This window comes from Heloderma suspectum, chromosome 8, assembly GCF_057233095.1.
Source record: "Heloderma suspectum isolate Gila_16-S chromosome 8, 16-S_ref, whole genome shotgun sequence".
Classification (NCBI taxonomy): domain Eukaryota; kingdom Metazoa; phylum Chordata; class Lepidosauria; order Squamata; family Helodermatidae; genus Heloderma; species Heloderma suspectum.
The window spans coordinates 4,216,246-4,239,519 of NC_139465.1; the positions used below are offsets into that span (position 1 = coordinate 4,216,246).

General features: G+C 46.8%; 1 protein-coding gene across 7 annotated transcripts in view; it reads right to left on the reverse strand.

Moving 5' to 3' along the window:
* The window catches only part of ZFPM1 (zinc finger protein, FOG family member 1), a 151,017-nt gene that overhangs the window by 85,617 nt on the left and 42,126 nt on the right, over positions 1-23,274 (reverse strand). The window contains exons 1-2 of one of the 7 annotated variants that reach the window (XM_084812787.1): positions 6,323-9,743; positions 871-5,642 (exon numbers count right to left, since the gene is read on the reverse strand). The exons of 2 other annotated variants lie outside the window; for them this stretch is intronic. In XM_084812787.1, the coding sequence (XP_084668913.1) occupies positions 871-937 (67 nt within the window). In that variant the 5' untranslated portion in view covers positions 938-5,642; positions 6,323-9,743. 4 more of the 7 variants (XM_084812788.1, XM_084812790.1, XM_084812786.1 and 1 more) reach the window with 4 other exon arrangements.

Genomic DNA, 23,274 nt, shown 5'->3' on the forward strand with positions numbered 1-23,274 from the left:
CAGGGCTCACCACTGGCAGGGGTTGTGGCACAGCTTCTTCCCTTTCTCCTGAGGGGTTTTGGCTTATTGCGCTGCTCTTGCAAGTGGCAACAGCGTCACCTGTGCTGAGGCTCCCACTTTTCGGAGGCAGGATTTTGCATTTCGTTGGGTGGCATTTCTGGGCTTACCTAATCACTGCGAGGTGGCCGAGGGTGCCGTGTGTGTTTTCTCTCTCTCTCTTAAACACCTTCCTGGGGCTCTGCAGCCTCCCCGGCCACCTGCACATCCTGAGCCGAAACCCCCCATGGAAGGAACTGCCCCATGGTGTCTTCCTCATGACGGCTTTGACCGAAGTGCGGGAAGCCGAAGAGGCTACAGGCTGCCACAAAGGTTATTGCATGATGACAGACGGGACACTCGCTTACGCTCCTCAGCCACCTCATACGTAAGGTGCGCACAAGAACCCCATGCCCAACCCATGAGGATTTCTCCAAAATTTCTCATCCTTTGGATTTCTTTTCGAAAGCAAGTTCTCTTCTATCAAATTGAATGAGGATGGCCGAAAAAAAGTGGGAGAAATGTTTGGCACAGCACTAGCTGGCACGTCGATCCTGCTTGGAAAGCCACGTCAGGGGCAAATTTAGGAGAACCCACAATAACAGTAGCACCTTCTGCACCATGTGTCATCGTTGGGAGATTTTTGCATCAATTTTGTTTGGAAAAGGGGTGGGGGGAAGTTCTGTCTAGAGAAACAGGAACAGAAAATGGTCTAAGATTATTGTGAGCAGAAGCCAGATGTGGAACTACCAGTGGGTATCTGGCTGATTTACTGTAGATGGACAACAGGGGCTTTCGACACACAACAGCCGAACAACAGCAAGTCAAAACTACCTGCCACATAGCTGCCCTTGTGATAACTGCTTAGCCTCGGTGTTCCTGACCTGTAAAATGGGAGCATTAACTGGTTAGAACAGGCCTTTGTGCAGCTCTGCTGGCCAGTTCTAGTTCTATGTTAAAATGCCCAAGATCTGATCAGATATAGACTTGTACTTACATGTGCAGGTGATCTCACTGTATGGCAGAGGTGCTGAACCATGGTCCAAATCCAGCCCACCTGGGGTCTCAATCCAGCCCCCTGGGGTTCCCGAGATGGCCACGTGCCCTTCCTCTGGCCCTTCCTCCTGTCCTCTGGTTGTGATCTTTTGGTGGCTTCACAGCTTTTGCACAGTTTTTTCCCTTATTCTGGGAGGTTGAAATGCCTCTCTTAATGATTAGCTACTGGCTACAATATGCTGTCATCTGGCATACACTGGCTACAATACTGGCTACATCTACTGGCTACAATATGTGGGCATCTTTTATTTTTGGCCACACCCCTTTTGCTTTCAGCCCTGCCCACCACTGGAATACGGCCCCTGTGAGCATCTCTGAAATGGAATTTGGCCCTTGGGCTGAAAGAAGTTCGACACCGCTGGGATATGGCCATTGGCTTTGTGCCCCCGAGACAACTATTTGCCCTCCAGCTACTATCTTGCATCTGACTCTAGGGACAGGCGAATGGACAGTGTTCAAGGTCAGCAGGACTCTCCAAACACTGGCTTGCCGTTTACCTCATGCCTGATTCCTGTTCGCGTTTGTGATGATGGCTTGTCCTGAGCGAACGGGAAAGTTGCCCAAATCAAGCAATGATCGAATGTGGAATCTATGCAACTTTCCCCTGTTTGATTTGCACAAATTTCCTAAACTCACCCAAATTTCCTTCATAGACTAAAGCAGGGCTGATTCAGTCTATGTGGGAAATTGGTGCAAATCGCAAAATTTGCGCCAATTTAGGAAATTTGCGGAAATTGAACGCAAGAACGTGTGTGGCAATTTACAAACATTTTTGATGGACATGTGCTCATGTTTGAAGTTGCAAACAGGGCGTGCTTGCATTCTTTGAGAGCAAAAATGAAATTCTCATACATCCTTATCTAACGCCAGTTACTGGTCCTCAAAGAGTTCTACTAAAAAATGAGATAGATCCTCAAGTCTGCCCATCCCTGGTTTGTTATGTACCAGCAGCCTTTCTCAGAGAATAATAATCAAGAGACCATTTCCCTCATCAACACTGCTAGATTTCATAGTGAGAAATCAAGCTCAGATTTTATGGAGGAAAGAGGATCAGTTTGACTGATAAACTGAATAAATCAGTTTATTTATTACACAGCTATAATTCCAAAATTGTTTCCAAGCCATGAAATAGAAAGATAATGTGAAGCTACGCAGACACTATGGTCAACATCTGAGGCCTTCCTCCGAGTGCCTCCTCCGAGGGAGGCTTGGAAGGTGGCAAGAAAGGAGAGGGCCTTCTGAGTGGTGGTCCCCCCGACTATGAGCCCGCCTGGCATCAACACTGTCATCTTTTCAGTGCCAGGTTAAGACTGCCCTCTACTCCCAGGCATTTAATGGCATGTGATGGGGTGCTTATGTCAGCTTTCTTAAACAGGTCTGTTACTGAAATTGTTTACTGGAACTATTTTTAGCTATTTAAATTGTTTTAAATTTTGTACATTAAATTTTTTAGACTATTTTTATTTTGTAATGTGGTATAATGTTTATAATGTTGTAGTTTGTATTTTTTGTGTGAATTGTTGTGAACTACCCAGAGAGTCTCAGCTATTAGGCGGTATAGAAATGAAATGAAATAAATAAACAGTAATATTACATGGCTATTAGAAACAGCAGCCTGATGTTGTTGCCCAGATGTAGGTGGACGACCCCTGGCATGGTTTACAGGGGTTCACAGCACTCCTAGGCAGGAGCAGATGGGCCATTATGGGCCCAGCTAGGGGTGGGCCTGGGGTCTTGTGTACCTCACCCACCACTGTACAGCCCCTGTAGCTCAGTAGGGAGAACACATGCATTGCATGCGGAAGGTCCCAAGTTTGATCCCTGGGATCTCCAGAAAGCAACAGTGAAAATTAAGCTTGATAATCTGTGCAGAAAATTTTATTATTGTGCAGATAAAAATATAATCAATCAATCTAAGCAGCTTACTTTTGTACTGCCATTCCCACCCACCAATATAATGGCCTGGATTATCACTCATATGTGTATTTTTTGTTATCCTTATTGTCATGATTAAATTTATGTTTTGCTTCCCACTGCAAAAAGCAGTCTCGAAGTAGCTAACACACACAGATACAGAAATCTATCATTATTATAAGAGAAAAACCATAATCAATATAAACCAGGGTTGGGGAGAAGGTAGATGTCCAGATGTTTTGGCCTTCAGCTCCCAGAAGCCCCTGCCAGCCTGGCCAATGGTCAGGAATGCTGCGAGTTGAAGTCCTAAACAACTGGAGATCTACTTTCTGCCCACCCCTGTCCTAGATGACCCTCATCTAAACCATAATCAGCAGAATAATACAAATAAAAATAAACACTGTAAAAACATAATTGAAAAACAATGGAATGCAAAAAGTATTCATAAAGAAGACACAAAATCTCCCCCCACCCGCCTCCCCGCACATTCTAGAATGAACATCACAAAAGAAGCCCACAAGAATTGGGCCATAACTAATGACTCCAAATGCCTGGGAAATAAGTATTCCTCATTCTGATTCCAAAAAGATGACAGTGTGTATGTGTGCGCATGAGAACAGGAGAGCAGGCCTGCTTGACCAGACCAAGATGGCTCCATCTCATTCAGCATCCCTGTTTCCCACACCACAGTGGCTGATCAGATGCTTCCAGGAAGCTCCACAAGCAAAACAGAGAGGCATGAACCCCCTCTCCCACAGCTGTTCCCCAGCATACTGCCTCTGAACCTGGGGGTAGTAGCATACAGCCATCGACAGACTTATCCAGCCTCATAAGTAAGGGCAGGGGCTGCAGCGATGGGCACACCACAAGCAAGGGGTACTCAGGGGAAGCAGCGCATGCAACCCCATATTTCTGGGGCAGCTGATCAGATGAATGGGGCAGAGACTTTCCCAAGATTTGTGTCACACTGCCGTAGAGTCTCATGGGCAGAGATGGCTTAAATGTTTTTGCCGATTTAGGTGGAATGGGGAAAGCTACTCCTGCTCACCAACTGAGAGTACGCCAGGACACCAGTGAAGATTTTGAGGTGCGCTCTCCATTCGTGTTGGGAGTAGGGATGACAGAGAAATCCACAATGGACACAAATGAGTTCAGATTTCTATGACTCCAACCTCCAGATACTGAGTCAGATCAGCTTTTTCCGAGTCATGCAGGCTCGCAGACCTGTTTTTTACTGGGGGGGGGGGGATTTGCACAAATTCACAGTTGCACCTGTGCACACTTGCACAAGTGGAACTAAACTCTCATACATCCATAAAAAAACAGATTCTATCAATGAGCAGACGACGGAAGGAAAGCCAATCAGCGAAACACAGAGCAGATTTAACAAAATCCGTACATCCCTAGTCAGGGACCTTTTTAATTGTGCTGCCCCAGGCAAATGCCTACTCTGCCTCAGCCGCTGTGTGGGCTCTACTTTGAGTGATGGCAACACAACGGGCAAGAGAGGTTGGTGGTTTTGTGCAGTGTGGGTCCAGGATTCTAGCCTCCGTCACTCAGGTCTCCTCTCTGTCCAGGCGAAACAGGGAAGGGAGGGGGAAACGCGACGGAAGAGGATGGAGCGGGTTAACTTTATCAGAACCCGAGAGCTGTGAAGGCGTGAAAGAAAAAATTAGCCTAACGATGTTTCATTTACAGCGAGAGAAACGATTTGTTAGCCGGCAATTGTTTCTGAATATTATCAGAGCCTTTTTAATTGTGCTGGAACTGAAATTAGTAGAATTAGAATAAATTGCTTTCCCTTCTCCGGCAGCCGCTTTATTCACGCTCATTGTTGTCTGCTTTGTATAGATTATGGGCCCTTTGTTCTCCCAGGGTAAATATACATGCCTGGAGTCACAGAGAGTGGCTGAGGTCTGGGGAAAAGCAGTGTATGCAAGCCACCACTCCCCCGCCCCGCTTCCTCCCACCCAGCCCTTTGTGGTCGTGGTTTATGCCGTTTGTAGGTGAAAGCAGCCGCTGGGTGCCATGAAGTTCAGGGTGCCTGTTCCCTGGAAGGATGAGTGTGTGTGTGTGTGTGTGCGTCTGCCGTGTGTGTGTGTGTGTGTGTGTGTGTGTGTGAGAGAGAGAGAGAGACCCCTGCAGTGATACCGGGACCTTTGCCACACAGCGCAACATTAAACAAACTGCAAAACTTCACTTTCATTTTTATTTTTTTAAAGCAAGCTTCTAGTCCCTATGGCTAAGCAAGCAACCTTGAAAATACATGGGAAACACTTGCTAAAATCTTGGGATCCAGAAGACTTGAGCAGGTCTTCCAGATGTTGTGGGCAGGGGAACACTGGTGTGCTTAAAAAACAACAACGTATGTCAAGCAAGCCAAATGGGTAACCCATACTAAATAGGAAAAACTTAGATCATCTCATCCGCCCAGCTTGGTCAGGTGCATGTGAACTGGTATTATAGCTTTACTGCTGGAATCAAAATCACTGTGTGGAGCCTTAATGCTGTCAGGCAGCAATGGCTCAGCCTTGCTTCCAGGTCCTGCAGCCGGGGTTGAAATTGCCCCGATGAAGGTCTTCTCCCCTTTCCTATTGATTCCACATTTCCCCCATCTCAAAAAGGATGCTGCAGAGCTGAAAAAAGTAAAGAAATGGGCAAAATCAAAATGATCAGGGGCTTAGAGGGGCTTACCTTATGAGGGGTCTGGGGTGGTTTGCTTTTGAAAATAACAACTCAGGGGAGCGTAAAAGAAGTTTATAAAATCATGCATGGTTTGGGAAAGTGGAGAGAGAGAGAGAGAGAGAGAGAGAATGAGAGAGGGGGAAATTTTTTTCTCCCTCTTTCAGAATATTAGGGCTCGGGGTTATTCAAAGGCAAGTGACTGGCAGGACATTTAAGACAAAGGATGTCCTTCTCCGCAAAGCACACTGATGGAACTCACTGCCGCAAGGGCAGTGCCCCCTCCCTCCCATTGGCTCAGGGGGACAAGACAAGTACATGGAGTCTATCAATGCCTAATAGCCCAGAGGGCTTTATTTACTCATTGTTTGTTTATTTCTGACATTAACATTCCATCTTTCCTCCAAGGTGCTCAAAGTTTTCCCTCCCCACATTTTACCTTCACTACAACGCTGTGAGGAAAGCTAGGCAGAGAGAGAGAGAGAGAAAGAGAGGGAGATGGAGGGAGAGAGAGAGAGAGAGAAAGAGAGAGAGAAAGATTTGCTCAGGGTCAGAGAGGCTGAGTGGAGATTGGAACGTGGATCTCCCCCGATGTGGTCGGATACTCTGACCACTATACCACATTGCCTCTTACCAGTTACTCTGAGTCGATGGAACTTCTGGCTTCAAAAGTAGTGGCTATACCAGCTTTTGGGCTTCCTGGTGGTATCCACTTGGCCAATGTGGGAAATGTGGTCAAATACTGTGCTATTTGAGTGACTCCCCTTCGGGACTTGATAGGTCAGATGGGGTGCTGTGCCAGCCTGAGACATTTCGCTGCCTGAGGAAGAGAATGAGATGGTGCCCTCTCTCACTGCCTGTTCAGAAGCTGGCTAGACTGGCAATTGGATCTCTTTCTCCAACACCGGCATCTGGACAGCATCCTCCACTATACCTGAAGGCTGCAATGGGATCAGGCAAGCAGTGTGTCACACACAGCTCTCACCTCCGAGACCTTGTTGCTGCCTCCCAGTATCTGCCACCCAACACAGCTGCCTTACTCTGCCTCATGGCAGGGCCGGGCCTTGGGTGGTGCCCAAGTTAGGGTCGAACCCCAGCCCATTTTACTTTAATAAATGCCTACTACTGCACCCCCCCCCATAAAAAAAGGATGCTATTGTAAAGAACACATCCCTTGCTCTTGCAGAGCACTGATACCTAGGAAGATGCTGTCAGTTTCCCCATGCCAAGCTGTGTGGGTTAACTGTGCTGGTAGATACTGAGGCGGGGGGGGGGGGGAGGAAAATGGAGGGGTGGAAGAGATGAGAGAGAGAGAGAGAGAGAGAGGAGTGGGGAGAGAGAGAGGAGCTAAGGCAGCAACTTCAGCGTCATTTCTGTGGGATTGCTGGAAGCCTAGAGGAGTTATCACCTCACGCAGGCTCCCTCAGTCGGCCTGATCTGTCTATTCTTCATTAAGCAAATACGCTGAAATGGAAATGAAAACATAATAGCTATTTGATTTTCAGCGAGATATTTTGCATATTGGTTCAGTGCTGATAGTGGAATTTCATCAACTCCCTTTTTTCATGCTTTAAAACTGAATTACTGAAGGCTGGCTTTACAGAGAAGGGATGAGCCCAGAAACACACTCACTTCCAAGATACTCTGCTTAGACGATTAACTGGGGCTCCCTCCTCTCCCCCCGCCCCTCTCCCCCCCCATTTTTTGATAACAAGGATGGATTTCTTTTTTAAATTGCAGTGATTGTAAGGAAGAATTTGCGCTAATCTGAGATGATGTGACAAAGTTAACCGTACAGATATGAACTCGCTCCCCACTCCCTCTATTAACCCAGAAAAAAAAAAAGACCAGGGAGGGTGCAGATGTGTGTGCATGTGTGGAGGAAGGGAAAAGAGTCTGCTAGTCTGCATAAGTAAGAAGCAGCTCCTGCAAAAGCCCCCCGAAAATGTACACTTGCGCATTTTAGAGACAGACCGCAGCCCTGTTGTAGATCACATACAATGCTGACAGAAGGTCCCAGGTTCAACTCACTGCTTCTCCAGTTTAAAACAGATCAAGTGACAGAAAAGTCCCCTCTCCATAGGAGACCCTGGCCATTCGCTACCAAACAGAGGATGCATTACTGGGCTATATGGACAAATACCTTGACCCAATATGAGGGGCCTATATTGCTAACTACCACTTATCCCTCTCCAGAAATGATTTCTGGAACACAGCGATGGAATAAAGCATTCTCTTTAAGAATTTCCATCTTGGGCTGAGAGACCAACAAGGCACTTACTCAACAGCCCGTCTATCTACAGTGGGATTCCCAACCAGGGAATGAAATCTGTGTTCTTCCCCAGCTGTTAATCCACAGAACCTTGTCATTAGCCTGGTTTTCACATAATGCTAAACCACGGTCTGGTTTGTTGAAATCTGGCTTGTCGTTGTGTCTGAACCCATTCCTGCAAACAAACCATGGTTTGTTAACTAGCTTCAAACCACAAATAGAAGCCATTGCTTGTTGTTGGCTTATGGAGTCTGGCTTATTTAAACCATAGCTTGTCATGATCTCTGAACCCAGAATTGTGGCCTATCGCTGGCTGGTTTGCACTGTTGTCTGCCCTGAAACAGAGGTGCCCAGCAAAAGCAGCCTCAAAAACTGCTCTGAAGGCTGGCCAAATGGGCAGGGAAGAAACATACTAGAAATAGGGAAAACAAGACACAGTTTGTTTGGTAGTTGGAAAGACGCTTCACGGCTAAAGCAACAAACCATAATTAACATAACCTATGGTTTACTGTTTCGGGCAAACACAACCATAGACTGCCACCAAAAATGCAGGCTTCCATTCTGGCTGTCCCAGCCAACAGGCACATTGAAACCTGATCGAAACCTTTCTGCACTAGCTGTCCTGGTGGGAATGAAGTCCAAAGAAGAGTTACTTCCTTTTCTATTGCTTTGACATTTCTAGCCCGCTTCGTTCCAGAGCCTTGCATCAGGCTACAATGCTACCAAACATAAATAAAACATTTATTGGCAACAGATTAACCCCCCCCCCCGAGAAATATGAAGAACTGCACAGCTGACTAGTTTGTCACCAGACATAAATAGCTGTGCTCCACCCTAAAAAACAAGACAAGAGAACTGCACAACTGTAGAGCATTAAGGACACTTCTCTATACAGTCCTGCTATCTGAACTTGTTGCACTGATGGGGAACCTGCCAAGTACCAGGCTCACATCTTTTTCCCTGCCACAATGTGCATCAGGCAGGCTGTGAAACATTGGGGGGTGGGGGGAGGTCAGAAGAAGAAATCAGTTCATTTCAGTTGCCCCTCAAACCTGCACCAACCAACCCCCTATGTCCACCAAAAAATATCAAATGCTTTTTTGCAGAAAAAAATCAAGTGCCACTTTTTCCCATGATCAACGTGTGCCTTATTTGGCTTGATCGTATCTACAGGAAATCAATTATTGCTCGATAATTAGCCATGCTGCTTCTCCTTGGACCCGGACAGTTGCTCAATAAGAGAACAGGGGAGCTGAGGATTAGCTCACTTGGTCCCCAGCGGCCGGGAGGCTGTGCCCCCTGCCTCCTCCCAGGATTAACATCACAGCAACGGGGAGACCAGCTTGGCCCAATACATGGACCAGAGAAAGAACAGCTTCAGGGGGCTTGCTTCCCCTCTCCCTGCCAGAAACACCTGTGGGAATTAGGGATGGCAGAGAATTCCACCACGGATCTTGGTGAGGCCAAATGCCAGTGCATTTGGCCCCCCGAAATCTGTGGCGAAACGGCCTGCCACCCCCCCGCCCCCCTGCGGATCCCCCCCGGGACGAGACTTACCTGGGGCGGATCTTCCGGGCGGCGGCGGCAGCGGCGGCTCCAGTGGCAGTGAGCGGTCTTCTGACCGGCCGCCACCGCCGCCGCATTTTCCAGGCTTGTGTGTGGGGGGGAAGACGTGATAGGCTACGTAAAGATTTACGTAGCCTATCATGGCTAGGTTTAAAAAAAAAGAAAAAAAAGACGTGATAGGCTACGTAAATCTTTACGTAGCCTATCATGGTTGGGGGTGGGTTTAAAAACAAACAAACCGCGTACGCAAATGGCGGTGGCTACGGCCGCCGCCATTTGCATTCCTTCTTTTTACCATCTTAGTCTACGTAAATATTTACGTAGACTATGACGGCGAAAATCAAGGGGAATGCAAATATCGTAGCGGGCGCTATTTGCGTCCCCTTTTGATTCGCCATTTTAGCCTACGTAACGATTTACGTCATAGTCTACGTAAATATTTACGTAGATTAAGGCGGCCAAAAAGAAGGAACGCAAATGGCGGCGGCCATAGCCGCCGCCATTTGCGTACGCGGTTGTTGTTTTTTTTAACCAGAGCCCTCCCCGGCCGGAAATCCGGCTACAGATGGCTCTGGCCTGGCCAGGGCAGGCCTGGCCGGCTGCTCCGCGGAGCCGCGGAGCCCAGCCGGCCGTTCGAGGATTCCGGGGGGAGGAACGGAGTGCCTTCCCCCCCGGCCAGGATTCCGGGGGGAGGGACGGAACGCCTCCTCCCCACCATCAACATAATCCACGAAAGGTAAGACACTTTCGTACATCCCTAGTGGGAATGTTGTAACTTCTACAACTACTACCTTCTCCTTTTCCTCCTCCTCTTCCCTCCCAATTCCTTTTCCTTTTGTGTGGTGCAGTTTAGATTGTAAAGCTGCGGGCAGGGACTGTCTTATTATCAATCTTTTTAAGCCACCCTAAAGGCCTTTTTTGCTGAAAAGCAGGAGTAAAAATTATTATTATAGTTATCATCAAGATATCCCAATAGAAAAATGTGAAAGGTCTACATTTTGTGTCAATTCAGACATAACATTCCCAAGCCTCCAAATCACAGTACGGACTGGAAGCTTGCTGCAGGCTCACGGGCTCCTTCCTCCTCCTCTGCCCCGCTCCTCTCGCATGCTCAAGTTCAAGTAGTTATTCCATGTTTAGCACAAGCTATATTCAGCCCTTATTAACTGGCTAGCTGTGCTTTGCGCTTTCCCTCCAAACTCGGATCAAAACATGTTTTGCAGATTTGAAGGGCAAACGCAAAACGCAGCTCGCCAGTTCAAATGTAACAGCCAAGGATGTATTGGGCTAATTAGAAAGTAGCTAATTTAATCGGTGTTCCATTTATAGCATCTGATGAAGTGGGCTGCAACCCATGAACGCTCATGGTAACGTATTAAAACATCTGAACAACTAAGGGTGCAATCCTATGCATATTTAGACAGAAAAACGTCCTACAGTTCCCAGCATTCCCCAGCCAGCATGCTCGGTGTTGCAGGACTCTTTTCTGTCTAAATATGCATAGGATTGCACCCTAAAACAGTTAGTCTATCTGTGTGCTACACTAAACCCTTAATTTAATCTGAGCATCTGAAGGGAGGTGCATGCGCACAAACCTGAGGCTCGCTCATGCAAACACGCACATGTTAAATGTGAACCAATTCAAAGTGTGGGCCCTTCATCAGCCTTGTGTATATGGCACTGACTCACTGCAAAGGAGGTATCTTGAAGTGGGGCCCCAGTGCTGTGCCTCCTGCTCGACCAGCACTGTGTCCACTGCAAGCCTTGCAGGCCGAACTCTGAGCATGAAGGGCATCAGCTAGGCTACAGTACCAGCACAGTCATCTGACTCAGTATTCCATCACCTGACCTGAAGGGCCAATCCCTGCCCATCCTATAAGGTCCTAACCTCACAGCCTGCTGCTTAGTCTGAGCAACCTTCTCCTGTATGGCTGTCTTTGGAAACCCAGCTCCTGGCCTACCTGTCTTGGACTATTGTCCCCTGCCTCTGGCAAACTCACCCCTGTTGGCTGCCTGACCCTGCTCGCCATGTACGGTGAGTTGCCACTCACCAGGTGGTCCACGGGCACCTGGTGAGCGGAGCGTGGCTTCCTGCTCCTTCACTGAGCCGCCATTTTGCATAAAAATGGTGGCTCAGCCTTTTATAGAAAGGCTGCTTTTGTGCAAATGGTGGCTGTAAAGAGGCCCATTTATGCAAAATTACAGGTGCAGATGGTATATTTAGACAATTTAAACCAGCAATTTTGCATAAATTGGCCTCTTTTGGCCGACATTTGTGCAAAATTGGCTTCTACATAAAAGACTGAGCCGCCTTGTTTACGCAAAATGGCAGCTTGGCAAGGGAGCAAGGAGGCGGCTGCTTGCCCAACTCAGGGTGCACTGAGTTGGGCATGTGCTGCGACCTGAGGAGTGGCGTCTGGGGGACCACGCCAGTGAGAAATCGCCGAGCCTCGAGTCCTAACGGGACGCCTGTGACATCCCTAGTACGGATGCATCCTTACTCCCGTCATGCTCAACATGTACACCTTGACCTTTCGTGTCGGACCTCATGTCACTATCAGCTTAAGAATGACTCTTCTTAAGAGATCTGAAATGTTGGATGAAAAAGGAAAAAAACCAAGTTTTCTCTGCAAGCAGGATATCAGAACTGAGGCAGGTGTGTGTGATGCAAATTACTCAAATTTGCATAGGCTCATTTAGCTTGCATATATTTTGCTGCCTGATTTGTTTTCCTGTTTTCTTCCTCAAATAGCCAAAGAAATAATATATAACAGGAAACAAAAAACTGAAATTCATAGAATAAAGGAATGGTGGAGAAGAACAAAATGCTGAGGGATAACAGAGACAGGAAAGGAACTGTACTAAATCAGGAAGTACAGTATGTCCCACTGATCAGGAGTCTTACCCTAATGCTTTCTCATTCTAACACTGAGCAGAAATTGCCTCAGTGTTTTCATCCATGATTTTGAAACACATACATTTTTACCCTGTGAGTTCTAGAAGCACACTTTCTTTAAAAACTGAAACACACGACAGCTCCAGATTTTGCATCAGGGCTATACTTTCACGCAGCACCCCTCAAGGGCTGGAAAGGATGGCTCCAGCTTTGCAAAAGCTACATGTCAGCTTAGATTTTGGCTTTGCCACCGTCTCTTTTTAGTCCCGCACAAAGGAAGTTTGGATCATCAACTCTCTTTTTTTGTCCAAAACACACTATGAACAGAGCGTGTGACATACTAAAATGTGTGGGCTGTCAGTCAACTTGTTCAGGCTCAAGACAGCTGAGATAATTCCCTGACAAATCCTTGAAATAGCCATTTTGAGCAGAATGGCAGGTTCATATTTAACTCATCAGTTACCCCATGCGTCTAATTTACCACCTCTAAGAGACAGCTGGCTCTGGACAGAAAGGAGGGGTGGGAAGGACAGGCACAGGGGATAACTGTAACAAAGAACCTGTTGCCTTACGAATGCTGCATAAATGTTGAAGGCATCTCTGTGCTCAGAGGGAGGAATCTCTCAACACCTAGAATGCATCTTCAAGATGAATTAACATGGATTAATTACCCCTAAACGCCCAATAGCTACCCTCACGATCAAGCATTTTATTTTATAAAGAACCTTTTTATGCAGCCTTCCCCGATCTGGTGCTCTCCAGATGTTTTGACCGACAACTCCCATCAGCTCTGATTATTGGCCATGCTGGTTGGGGCTGATGGGAATTGTAGATCAAAACATCTGGAAGGCACCATGTTAGGGAATGCTGAACTAGAAGGATTCCAAGGCAGTTTACATTCAAAAACAAAATACAAATACTTAGTAATAAAATATTTAAACAAGCCAGCAGATATCTTCAGTAAGTTCAAATCTTGGGTGAACAAAACAGGTTTTGCCTGGTGTCTAAAAGAAACCAAAATGGATGCTGGGTGGGCCTCTGGAGGGGGACATTCCTCAGGAGAGTCATCCCACACTTTTAAAGCATGGTTATGGGCAAAGCACAGATCCTTCACCACACTTGTGCAAATGGAACAAAGGAGGTGTTAGCTGGATTAGTTAATCAGGCCATGATTTTGCATGCATGAGGTCCCTTTCTCTTCTTGCACCTCTAGTAAGACTGCTCATTGCTGCTTTTGCAGGTGTTAAAGAAGTATCAGCTAGTGCAGCAAGCAAGGAATCCTCATTTCAAGAAAGATATTACGGCACCATGGTTTCCATTTCTTTCCTTTGTTGGAACTCTTCAAACTTTTGATCAAATTCCAATTCAGTTGCCTATATTTTTTCTGACTAATACACACATGCACACAAAAATAACGTACACTTGCCCTCACTCCTTTTATACTCTGTATAAATTCTATTTTTATTCTTTCATTAGGTTTTGAGCTCCAACCTAAGCTGTTTACTGTAGATGTTCCATAAGCATATTGGTTATAGACTGATACTGCCCTTATACAAATCTATGCCGCGACCACACTTGGAATACTGTGTACGGTTCCAGTCACCACACCTAAAAAAGGATACTGTAGAGCTGCAAAAAATGCAGAAAAGGGCAACTAAAATGATCAAGGGGCCGGAGCAACTCCCCTATGAGGGAAGGCTACAACAGATGGGATTGTTTAGCTTGGAAAAGAGGAGGGTAAGGGAGACATGATAGAGGTCTACAAAATTATGCCTGGTGTGGGGAATGTGAAGAGGGGGACATTTCTCTCTCTCTCTCTCTCTCTCTCTCTCTCTCTCAAAATACTAGAACCCAGTAGGGTCATCCCGTGAAGCTGATTGGTGGGAGATTCAGGTCAGATAAAAGGAAAGATTTCTTCCAACAGCACAAAGTTAAACTATGGAATTCACTGCCACAAGATGTAGTCCTGGCCAACAATTTGGATGGCTTTAAAAGGGGGTGGGACAAATTCCTGGAGGAGAAGGCTATCCATGGCTACTAGTCCTGATGGCTATGTGCTACCTCCAGTACCAGAGGCAATGTGCCTATGTACACCAGTTGCTGGGGAAGACAGGTGGGAGGATGCTGTTGGGCTCATGCCCTGCTTGTGGGTTCCCAGTTGACAGCTGGTTGGCCACTGTGTGAACAGAATGCTGGACTAGATGGACCCTTGTCTGATCCAGCATGGCTCTCCTGATAAAGAATCATTGAATCATAGGGTCGGAAGGGGCCTACAAGACCATCAAGTCCAACCCCCTGCTCAGTGCAGGAAGCCTGATTCCCAGGTAGTCTCCCAACCAAGTACTAACCGGGGCTTACCCCGCTTAGCTTCCAAGATCAGACAAGATAAGGCACATCCAGATGATTCCATGTTCTTATGCCAATGGGGCTGGTAAACAACATCAGGATGCTGCCCTCAGGCCCTCATTCTGGGCTACTTGGCTACTGTGGTAGCCAACCAGTGGTAGCCAGGATGCTGGACTGGAGCAGCCCTTGGTCTGCTCCAGCAGAGCTCCTCTCATAGACTTATGACTCTGAAATGAAACTCTCCATCCCAAAAACTACTAGACCCATCTCCTCCTCTGTGATGCCATTTTGGGAGGCTGATAGGAGGAAAGTCACCTGGTGGCAAACTCAGCAGTCAGTGTGACAAAAATGATGCTTGGGCGAACAGGCCTCCCACTGTCCCACAAGGGGCGGGGGCGGGATTGCCTGAGATTTGAAGGCCAATGCATCCAGGCATAAGAGGAGCTGGATTAGAGAGGCTTTCCCTTCAACTCCCCACGAACGTGCTGCAATGGAACGTGCTGCAATGGTGTGCTTTCCTGTTCGTCTCCCTCACAGTCATGTTGCAAGGTCATTGCAACAAACAAAGCAAAGAATTAATAGGGATTAAGCTCTTCCAGCTATTCCTCCATCAATTCCTTCACTTCTGGCTGAGCTCCAGCCTGTCTCCCTGACTTTATCCAGACTGTGTTCATAGCATCCCCTAGGCAGCTAAGAGTGTGACCTGTAAACCAGGAAGTCCCCAGCTCAGGTTTGTGCCAGGAACTCAGTAGGGGACAGTGGACAAGCCAATCTCTTGTCAGTCTGGCAGAACACCTGCTCCTACATTTGCCCTGCTTGTACAATGAGATCATCTGACAAAAGGACAGGCTGTAGCTGAGGTGGTGGCACCCCTGCTTTGCATGCAGAAGGTCCCAGGTTCAATCCCTGGCATCTCCAGGTAGGGCTGGGAAAAATCCTGCCCAAAATCCTGGAAAGCCGCTGCTGCTGGCCAGTGTTGACAATACTGGGCTAGATGGACAAAGGTTCTTGCTCACTGTATGGCAGCTTCCGGCGTTCCTATGTTCCTACGCAGGTCTTCTCCATTGGAGGCGAGCTGGGGAGCAGGTGGCGATGAGAGAGGGCATTTCAAGTTGTGGAGTTCCCTTCCTCAATGAGGCTTGTCTTTTCAGCACCATTTTTAGTGAGGGCTTTTTAAACTTCTCATGCAGGCCTTCTACAGCTGACTTTAAGTGCTAAACATTTTAATCTGATGCTTGATCTAATTTTCTGCTGCTTTTAAAATAACTGTCACCTTAATGTTGCTTTTTTAAAAATATGGCATCATTTTATATTGTCTTAATATTGTACACTGCCCTGGAATCTTATGATGAAGGGCAGTATGCAAATCCATGAAATGAATAAATATCAATCCACGCCCATCTGCAGTATGGGGAGAACAATCATGACCCTTCCTACCTTAGTGTAAGGATCACTGAGATAACAGATGGGAAGCATTTTGAATATTAAAAAAAAACACTACCTAAATGCCAAATATTGCCCTTAGGGGTGCCACTTAACTAAATAATTCTTGGGTGAATAAACACTTGAGCCTTGGTCATTAATTTGTTTCGTTTGCACATGGGTAAAAACAGTGAGAAGCATACGCTCTTTGTTATTAGGTGAGGCATGTGTAAAAATAGGCATAATCCTAAAACAGGCATTCCCCTCCACATGAGTGAAGGAGGGGTAAAGGGCCATCTACAGTTTTTATAATGGTGTGTGTACGTAAGTTAGGGATGTTGGAGGAAGCTGTCTGGGGGGTGAAGTTCACCAATCCTTTGTCAGCTCGGTCCTCTGGTGTTCGGCTTGCTTACCTGTAAGTTCTCCAGACTTGATGCAGATCAAGTCTGGCCAGTTCGTGGATTTTCCGCCCCCCGCCACCAAATTGACATTTATGCAAATTGCAGCTGTAATGTGTGTCAATTTTGGCTGCAATTTGCTTAAATTGCACAAACTGCAGCCCTAATATGCTTAATTTGTGCATATTACGGCTGCAATTTGTGCAAATTACACATAAATATCAATTTAACGGGGGGAAATACTGAGAAGAGTTCCCAGATTTGGGGGGAAAGCCTGCAGCTTGGCATGCAAATGCAAGCCAAGCTGGGGACTCTGGGGAAATCTGGCGATCCTAAAAAGAGCTGGATTTCCCTGTGATGGCCATCCCTAATATATGCCCACCATTAAGATCAGCTAGGTTGGGGTGCACAAGAATAGCGCCTTTTCGGTGATGGCATCGAAACTGTGGAACTCCCCGTGGACTCAGACCTTGCCCATCTGTACAGGCATTTAGGCAAACTCTTAAGATCTTCCTCTCTGATGCTGCCTTTAACCGAGGCTGTAATTAGCATATGTGTTTTACAGAACAACTTCTCAATGTAGTCTACATGCTTGCTAGTCTGGCTATTATATCTCTCTGAATCTTCCCTTGCTCTTGTTTGCATGTTGCTTTGTGACTGCATAGCCCTAAAAAGCAGCTATGAATGTATGTATGTATGTATGTATGTTTGCCGTCTGATTAACCAGGAGCAGTAGATACTTATCTTGCCAGTGGATAAAAAGTATATTTTCTATCTAATTTGTCCTGCAGCTCCCAACAAAAACAACTTTGCATAGACAAGCCTATGTGGTAGGTGAAGGAGAAGTCAGCCTCAACATAGCTATATTGTGGTGCATCCTCCCCCCAATTAAAAAAAGGCAGGATGATGTACCCACCTCCCACCCCAAGATGATGTGGCTGGGGTGGGGGAAGAAGCAGCCAGCAAAGATGGGAGTTGAAACTAACTATTCTGGAGCTCCTGTGCGGAGACACACCTCGCCAGTTTCACATGGGCAAGGAGCTCAGCTAAAGTGCTGGAAGTCTTGAGACAGAGTGTGAATAGACAAGGGGGATTAGTCAGTTTCAGCACCCCTTGGAGCCTGCTTTGTAGTCTGAGCAGTGGGAGATGACAGAACAGTGAAGGCACAAGAAAGAGAGCTGTGTGTCCCATCATTCTTGACACCACATCACAGCTGCTGCCCAATAGGTGTCCATCACATTTGTGTGACCATATACCTAAAAGCACTACCAGATCACGACAGCCCCACTTCCTAGGAAAAGAACTGCATGTTCCCCAAGGACCAATATATGATAAGGCTAAAAGCTAGGCAAATGTGATATTCCTGAAACAGATGTGCTTCCTGGAGAAACACATCTGGATCCCACTCAACAAGTCAGCAACAACCTTATTGCCCCCTGCCATTATGCTATGAAACCAGGGGTGGAAAAACATGTGTCCCTCCAGATGTTGCCAAACTGAAACTCCCATAATTCTTCACCACTGGCCAGGCTGACTGGGGCTGATGGGAGGGCAGCCTGTCAAAATTTGGAAGGCGGCATCATCATCATCATCATCATCATCATCATCATCAAACTATTTAAAATATTTCTTGGCCGGCTTTCAGGGCAAAAGCCCTACTGTATGTTTCCCAACCCTGCTATATAACCTGATTATCTGGAAAACATCCTCAGTAGATTTGTTAAAGACACACGCTGTGGCAGTGAACACACCAAGCCAGAGTACTTCCCCTGTGTCAAATTAAGCGTCTAGATATTATTCGACTCCAAGTCCCTGACTTATTCAAGAAAATAAAGTGCCTTCCTATGAACAATGCTAGCAAATGGATAAAATGCTGACAACAGAGGCACATGAAACATTTGCTTCAGGAAGTGAAGGGGGCCCAGGTCATCGCAAATCACCGTACGCCGTGTAATTATTTGATCATTTCACTCAAATTAAACTTCTTTCAGCATCTCAACAATAAACCTTTTCTTGATCCTTCTCATTTATCCAGTAAATTAAAAAATCCTATCTATATATATATAGAAGATTTTTTTTTCCAGGCTGCCAAGACAGAGACCCTGGACTCTTTGAAAGCAGGCATGTAGACAAGAGCTCAGTGATAAGAAGTTGCGATAACAGCTAGAAAATAGCAACAGATTCAAACTTTCCCACCAGCCTGGAGATCAGGGGAGGCAGCAATTCAGCAGCACAAATGACAGCTCCTCTGCCCCCCCCCCGCCCCACTTTCCTCCCTCTACATAACCATCAAGCCACAGAGGGAGACAGGGGAGAGAGGGACAGAGAGAGAGAGGGGAGGGGAGGAGAGGAGGGACAAAAACTGATATGGAGCTAGAATACACCTGGTTCTTTGGAACGACTAGCATAGTGTGTGTATGTTAGGGGTGGGGGATTTTCTTGTTTGCAAAGTCCCCCCCGCAAGGTACATTGGTGGGACATGCTTAGATGAACAATCTACTTGCTCCTGAAACTGTTCTGCTTTTTGGAGGAGGTCTTCCTCCGAGGGAACCTGCAGCTCTCTGGCAGGAGAACATGACGAACACAAACACGGCTGTACTGTGCGGCAAAGATAGCGGGATAGGACAGATGCACCCACCCCCACGAGATAAAACAATGTCTCTCGAGAGAAGGCTGGCTTCCCTGCAGTCAACCGAGGTCATTCCCACCAGACAATAAGAAGGTTTTTTGAAAATAGACAGGATGCTTAAGCACGCTTTGCACAGAGGGAAAAAGAGAGACAGAGAACGGGGTGAGGCACTTTGGAACACACGAGAGGAGTGCAAGGCAGGCCAGAGTCTTTATGTGACCTAGAGCACTAGAGAGCCAGGCCCGGGTTCGAATTCTGTTGAGACATGTGGTTTAACTATGGGTGGCTTTCTTGGGCAAACCACTCTCAATCCGATTAGCACATAAAGAGTACTGGGACTTGGGAGTGAAGAAATTAAAACAGGTTCAAAGCCATGCCCAGGCCTGGAGCTCTCTAGGCAGCCTTGGTCAAGGCACTGCCTCAGCTGAACCCATCTCACAGGGTGGTTGTGAGGATAAAATGCAAGAGCGACTTGTGTGCTGGGTGGGTTAAAAATGTGATCAACACACACACACACACACACACACACACACACAGTTCCTCACGTGTACAATGGAAATCTCAATGCTCCTCCTCCCAGGGTTGCTGTGAGGATAAATGACAGAACTGTGCAAGTCACAAAGTTCTTTGAAGTGATTTGTAAGAAAAAGGAAAAGAGATGAAAGACACAGGAGGCATAGCAGGGGTGCAGACAGCCAGGCTCATGGGCCGAATCCAGTCTGCCTGGTTGAGAGGCCTCTCCTGAGGCTGAGTCGCTGGCAGGAAGCGCTGTAAGCTAAAATATGTGTGGGTTCTTAGCATTTTGGCCCTGCCCTCTTTTGTCTTTGGTCCCGCCCACCACTGAAACACAGCCGCCAAGAGCTTCTCCAAAACTGAATTTGGCCCTTGGGCTGAAAGAGGTTCAATGCCCCCAGACGTATAGCCTGGTGTCTTCTCAGAAACAACTCTTTCCACCAGAACGGCAGTGGAATACGGGAAGGTCAGGGTCTCCACCACTTTTGGGTCAGACCCCCTTCTAACTCTCCCACAGCCACTTCTGTTTCTGCCCTGCTGGTCTTGCTTCGGCTCCAGGGTCAGCGGCAGCTCTGTGGGCTGCATCGACCACGTGCAGAACTCCTAAGATGGACAGGCAGGATCTTGCACTGCCCAAAGGGAAATCAAAGCAACACGGAAGACGGGGACAAGCTCTCTTCATGCCTTCTCTTTTTTTTCTTTTTCTTTTCAACTTGTCATGATGGCTCATTACCAAAGTGTGTGGCTATGTCAACAGGAACAGGAGGAGCATTTCAGTGCAGTGGGAAGAAGAGCTAAATCAACAAAATTATGTTGTGGAATCCTACCTGGACTATACCACGGCAGCTTATAGGTTCACTATACCTATAGGTTACTTGGCTGCCTATTCACTACCGGGCCAGGTTGAAGGTTTTGGTACTAGTGTACAAAGCCCTAAACAACTTGGGACCAGGAAACCTGAGAGAGCACCTCGTCCCTTACCAACCTGCCCAGTTGCTGAGGTCATCGGAGGGCATGCTCCTGGTGGTTCCAGATGGACCTATGGCCCGACTGGAGTCCATCAGGAAAACAGCCTTCAGTGTGGTGGCTCCCTTCCTACAGAACTCCCTGCCTCTGAAGGCCAAACAGGCACCAACACTGGGCTGCTTCCAACACTTCCTGAAAACAGCTCTTTTCGAGGAAGCATTCCTTAACTGACCAGCCACGGTTTTTATTGGTATTCTGTTTTGAAAAGAACAATTTTAATATGGCGTTTTAATTCTTTTAATCTTTTTATTATTATTTTACCTTTTATGTTCACTGCTCCGGTATCTGTTTTAGATGTGGAATGGTAAATAAATGTTGTAAACAAACAAACAAACAAACAAACAAATATAGGTGGCAGATTCTATACTGAATGACCCTCCATGTAAAAACATAGAAAATGAGAGTATCAGGGAGAACACGGAAAATGAGAATATCGGGGGAGGTATAAGGTACAACTTTCCTCACTTATCTGTTAAATAGTTGTGGGGGGGTTTAGACACAAGCGAGCATTCACATTTGGAATCTTCTCCCCACCCCCAAAGTAGTGCAGTCCCAAAAAGACTCAATAGTCTGCGGATCTTTTTTGAATGGGTAACTCTGATCTTTGCTATGGGTCGTCTGCAAAAGGTAGGTACCAGTGTACTTTTTGATAAACCTGCAAGCCAGCTCAGCAACATCTAGACAAAAATGTTGCATTCACACAGAACGATAAGCCAGGATTCTGGAGAATCCTGGCTTATCATGGACGAAGTGCGAACAGGCGCGCACAGCCCGTTTGCTCCCACTGAGCTCCTCCTGCTAGCATGACTTGGTAAACAAATGAGGAATGGTTTCTTTAGAGCTGCCTTCCCCAACCTGGTGCCCTCCAGATGTACTGGACTGCTGGGAATGATGGGAGTTGCAATCCAACACATCTGGAGAGCACCAGGTTGAGAAAGGCTGGTTTAGTGTCATCAGAAAGTGCTCCTAAACAAACCAGGATTCATAAACCCAGAACAAATCCTGGTTTGTGATCCTGGATTGTAAAGGGAGCAACAATCAGAGATCCCTGGCTGAGGCAACAGCTTCAGCAAACCATTCCTGGTTTGCTTAGCCAGCCATGCTAACAGGATGAGCCACGCAAGGAGCAAATGGACTTCTTTTTTGCATCAGTACACAACTTGTGCACGGAAAGCCAGGATTCTCCAAAATCCTGGCTTATTGTTAACGTGCAAATGTGGCAAAAAAAGAGCTATATTGGGAAAAAGCATCTTGACTAGGAAAATGCACTGCCATGAACATGATGCCTTGCTCCACGTTTTGACAGAAAACGCTACAATTTCACAGAAAGCACTGGGCTTTCGTTAGAAATGAATCACTTCTCGGGCTGAAAGCCATTCAGACCACACAAGAGCAACATGCTCCTCTCAAAGCTATCCCAAGCACAGCCCATTTGCTGGACAAGGCCTCTTGCCATGGAACAGGCAATAAAACCAAGCGACGTTCACTGACAAACTCCTATCTGTGCTGGGGAAGATGGGTGAATGAGCAGATAGCGGGGGATACCGCCAAAGAGGATGTTGGGCAGATAGCAGCAAAAGAAGAGCCCTCAGCCAGACGCAAGATACAGATAGAAGGCCCACAAGGATGCCGACGTAGTTAGCGATCAGAAATCTACTGCCCACAGTGGGTTTCCCTTCCCCCTGGAGACTACGAACCGGTTGCATATGGGTGTGGAGAGCAAGACGTTCCCCTCACCCTAACATGACTAGAAATTGGGGGCCACTCAATGAAATTTGCTGGAAGTAGATTCAGGACAGTCAAAAGAAAGTAACTTCTTCACATCATACATAATTAATTTATGAAATTCAGGCTGTCCCTAATACCATCTCTAAAACACCCAGTCCACCTTACCAGGTCATTGCAAGGATTACCAGGATGAGGTCTGTGAAGTGTTTTGAAAAATTCAACAAGTACACTATTTAAGTGCTACAGATGCTGAGTACTTATGATTAAGTTAGGTAATTGAGAGGGGTGTGGGGACAGTTGAACAGGCAGCACACATACAAATGCATCTCTTGGAAGTCGTGCAGGCTCCCCTTTGCATGTCTGAAAAACCGAGGAAGAACTTAAAGCCACTTTCTCTCATTCACTCCTGCCCCTATTTTGGCTATGAGAAGCTAATCTGTCAGGGCAACTATGAGCCAGTTTCTAATCTAAACTGTTCTGCTAGACCAGGGGTGGGGAACCTCTTTTAGCCCAAGGGCCAAATTTTGGAGAAGCTCTCGGGGGCCAGATTCAATCATGGGCGGAGCTGAAGGCAAAAGGGGTAGGGCCAAAAATACAAAAGAACCCCACAAAAAATACTAGCGTATTGTAGCTTAAAGTTTGTAAGCCTTAGGAGAGGCATTTCAACCTTTAAGAGTGGGGGAAACTACACAAAAACTGTGAAACCACCAAATGATTGGTGGTTGAGATAAAGAAGGTGGAGCCAGAGGAAGGGGGCGTGGCCATTTAGAAAACTGCAAAGGGCTGGATT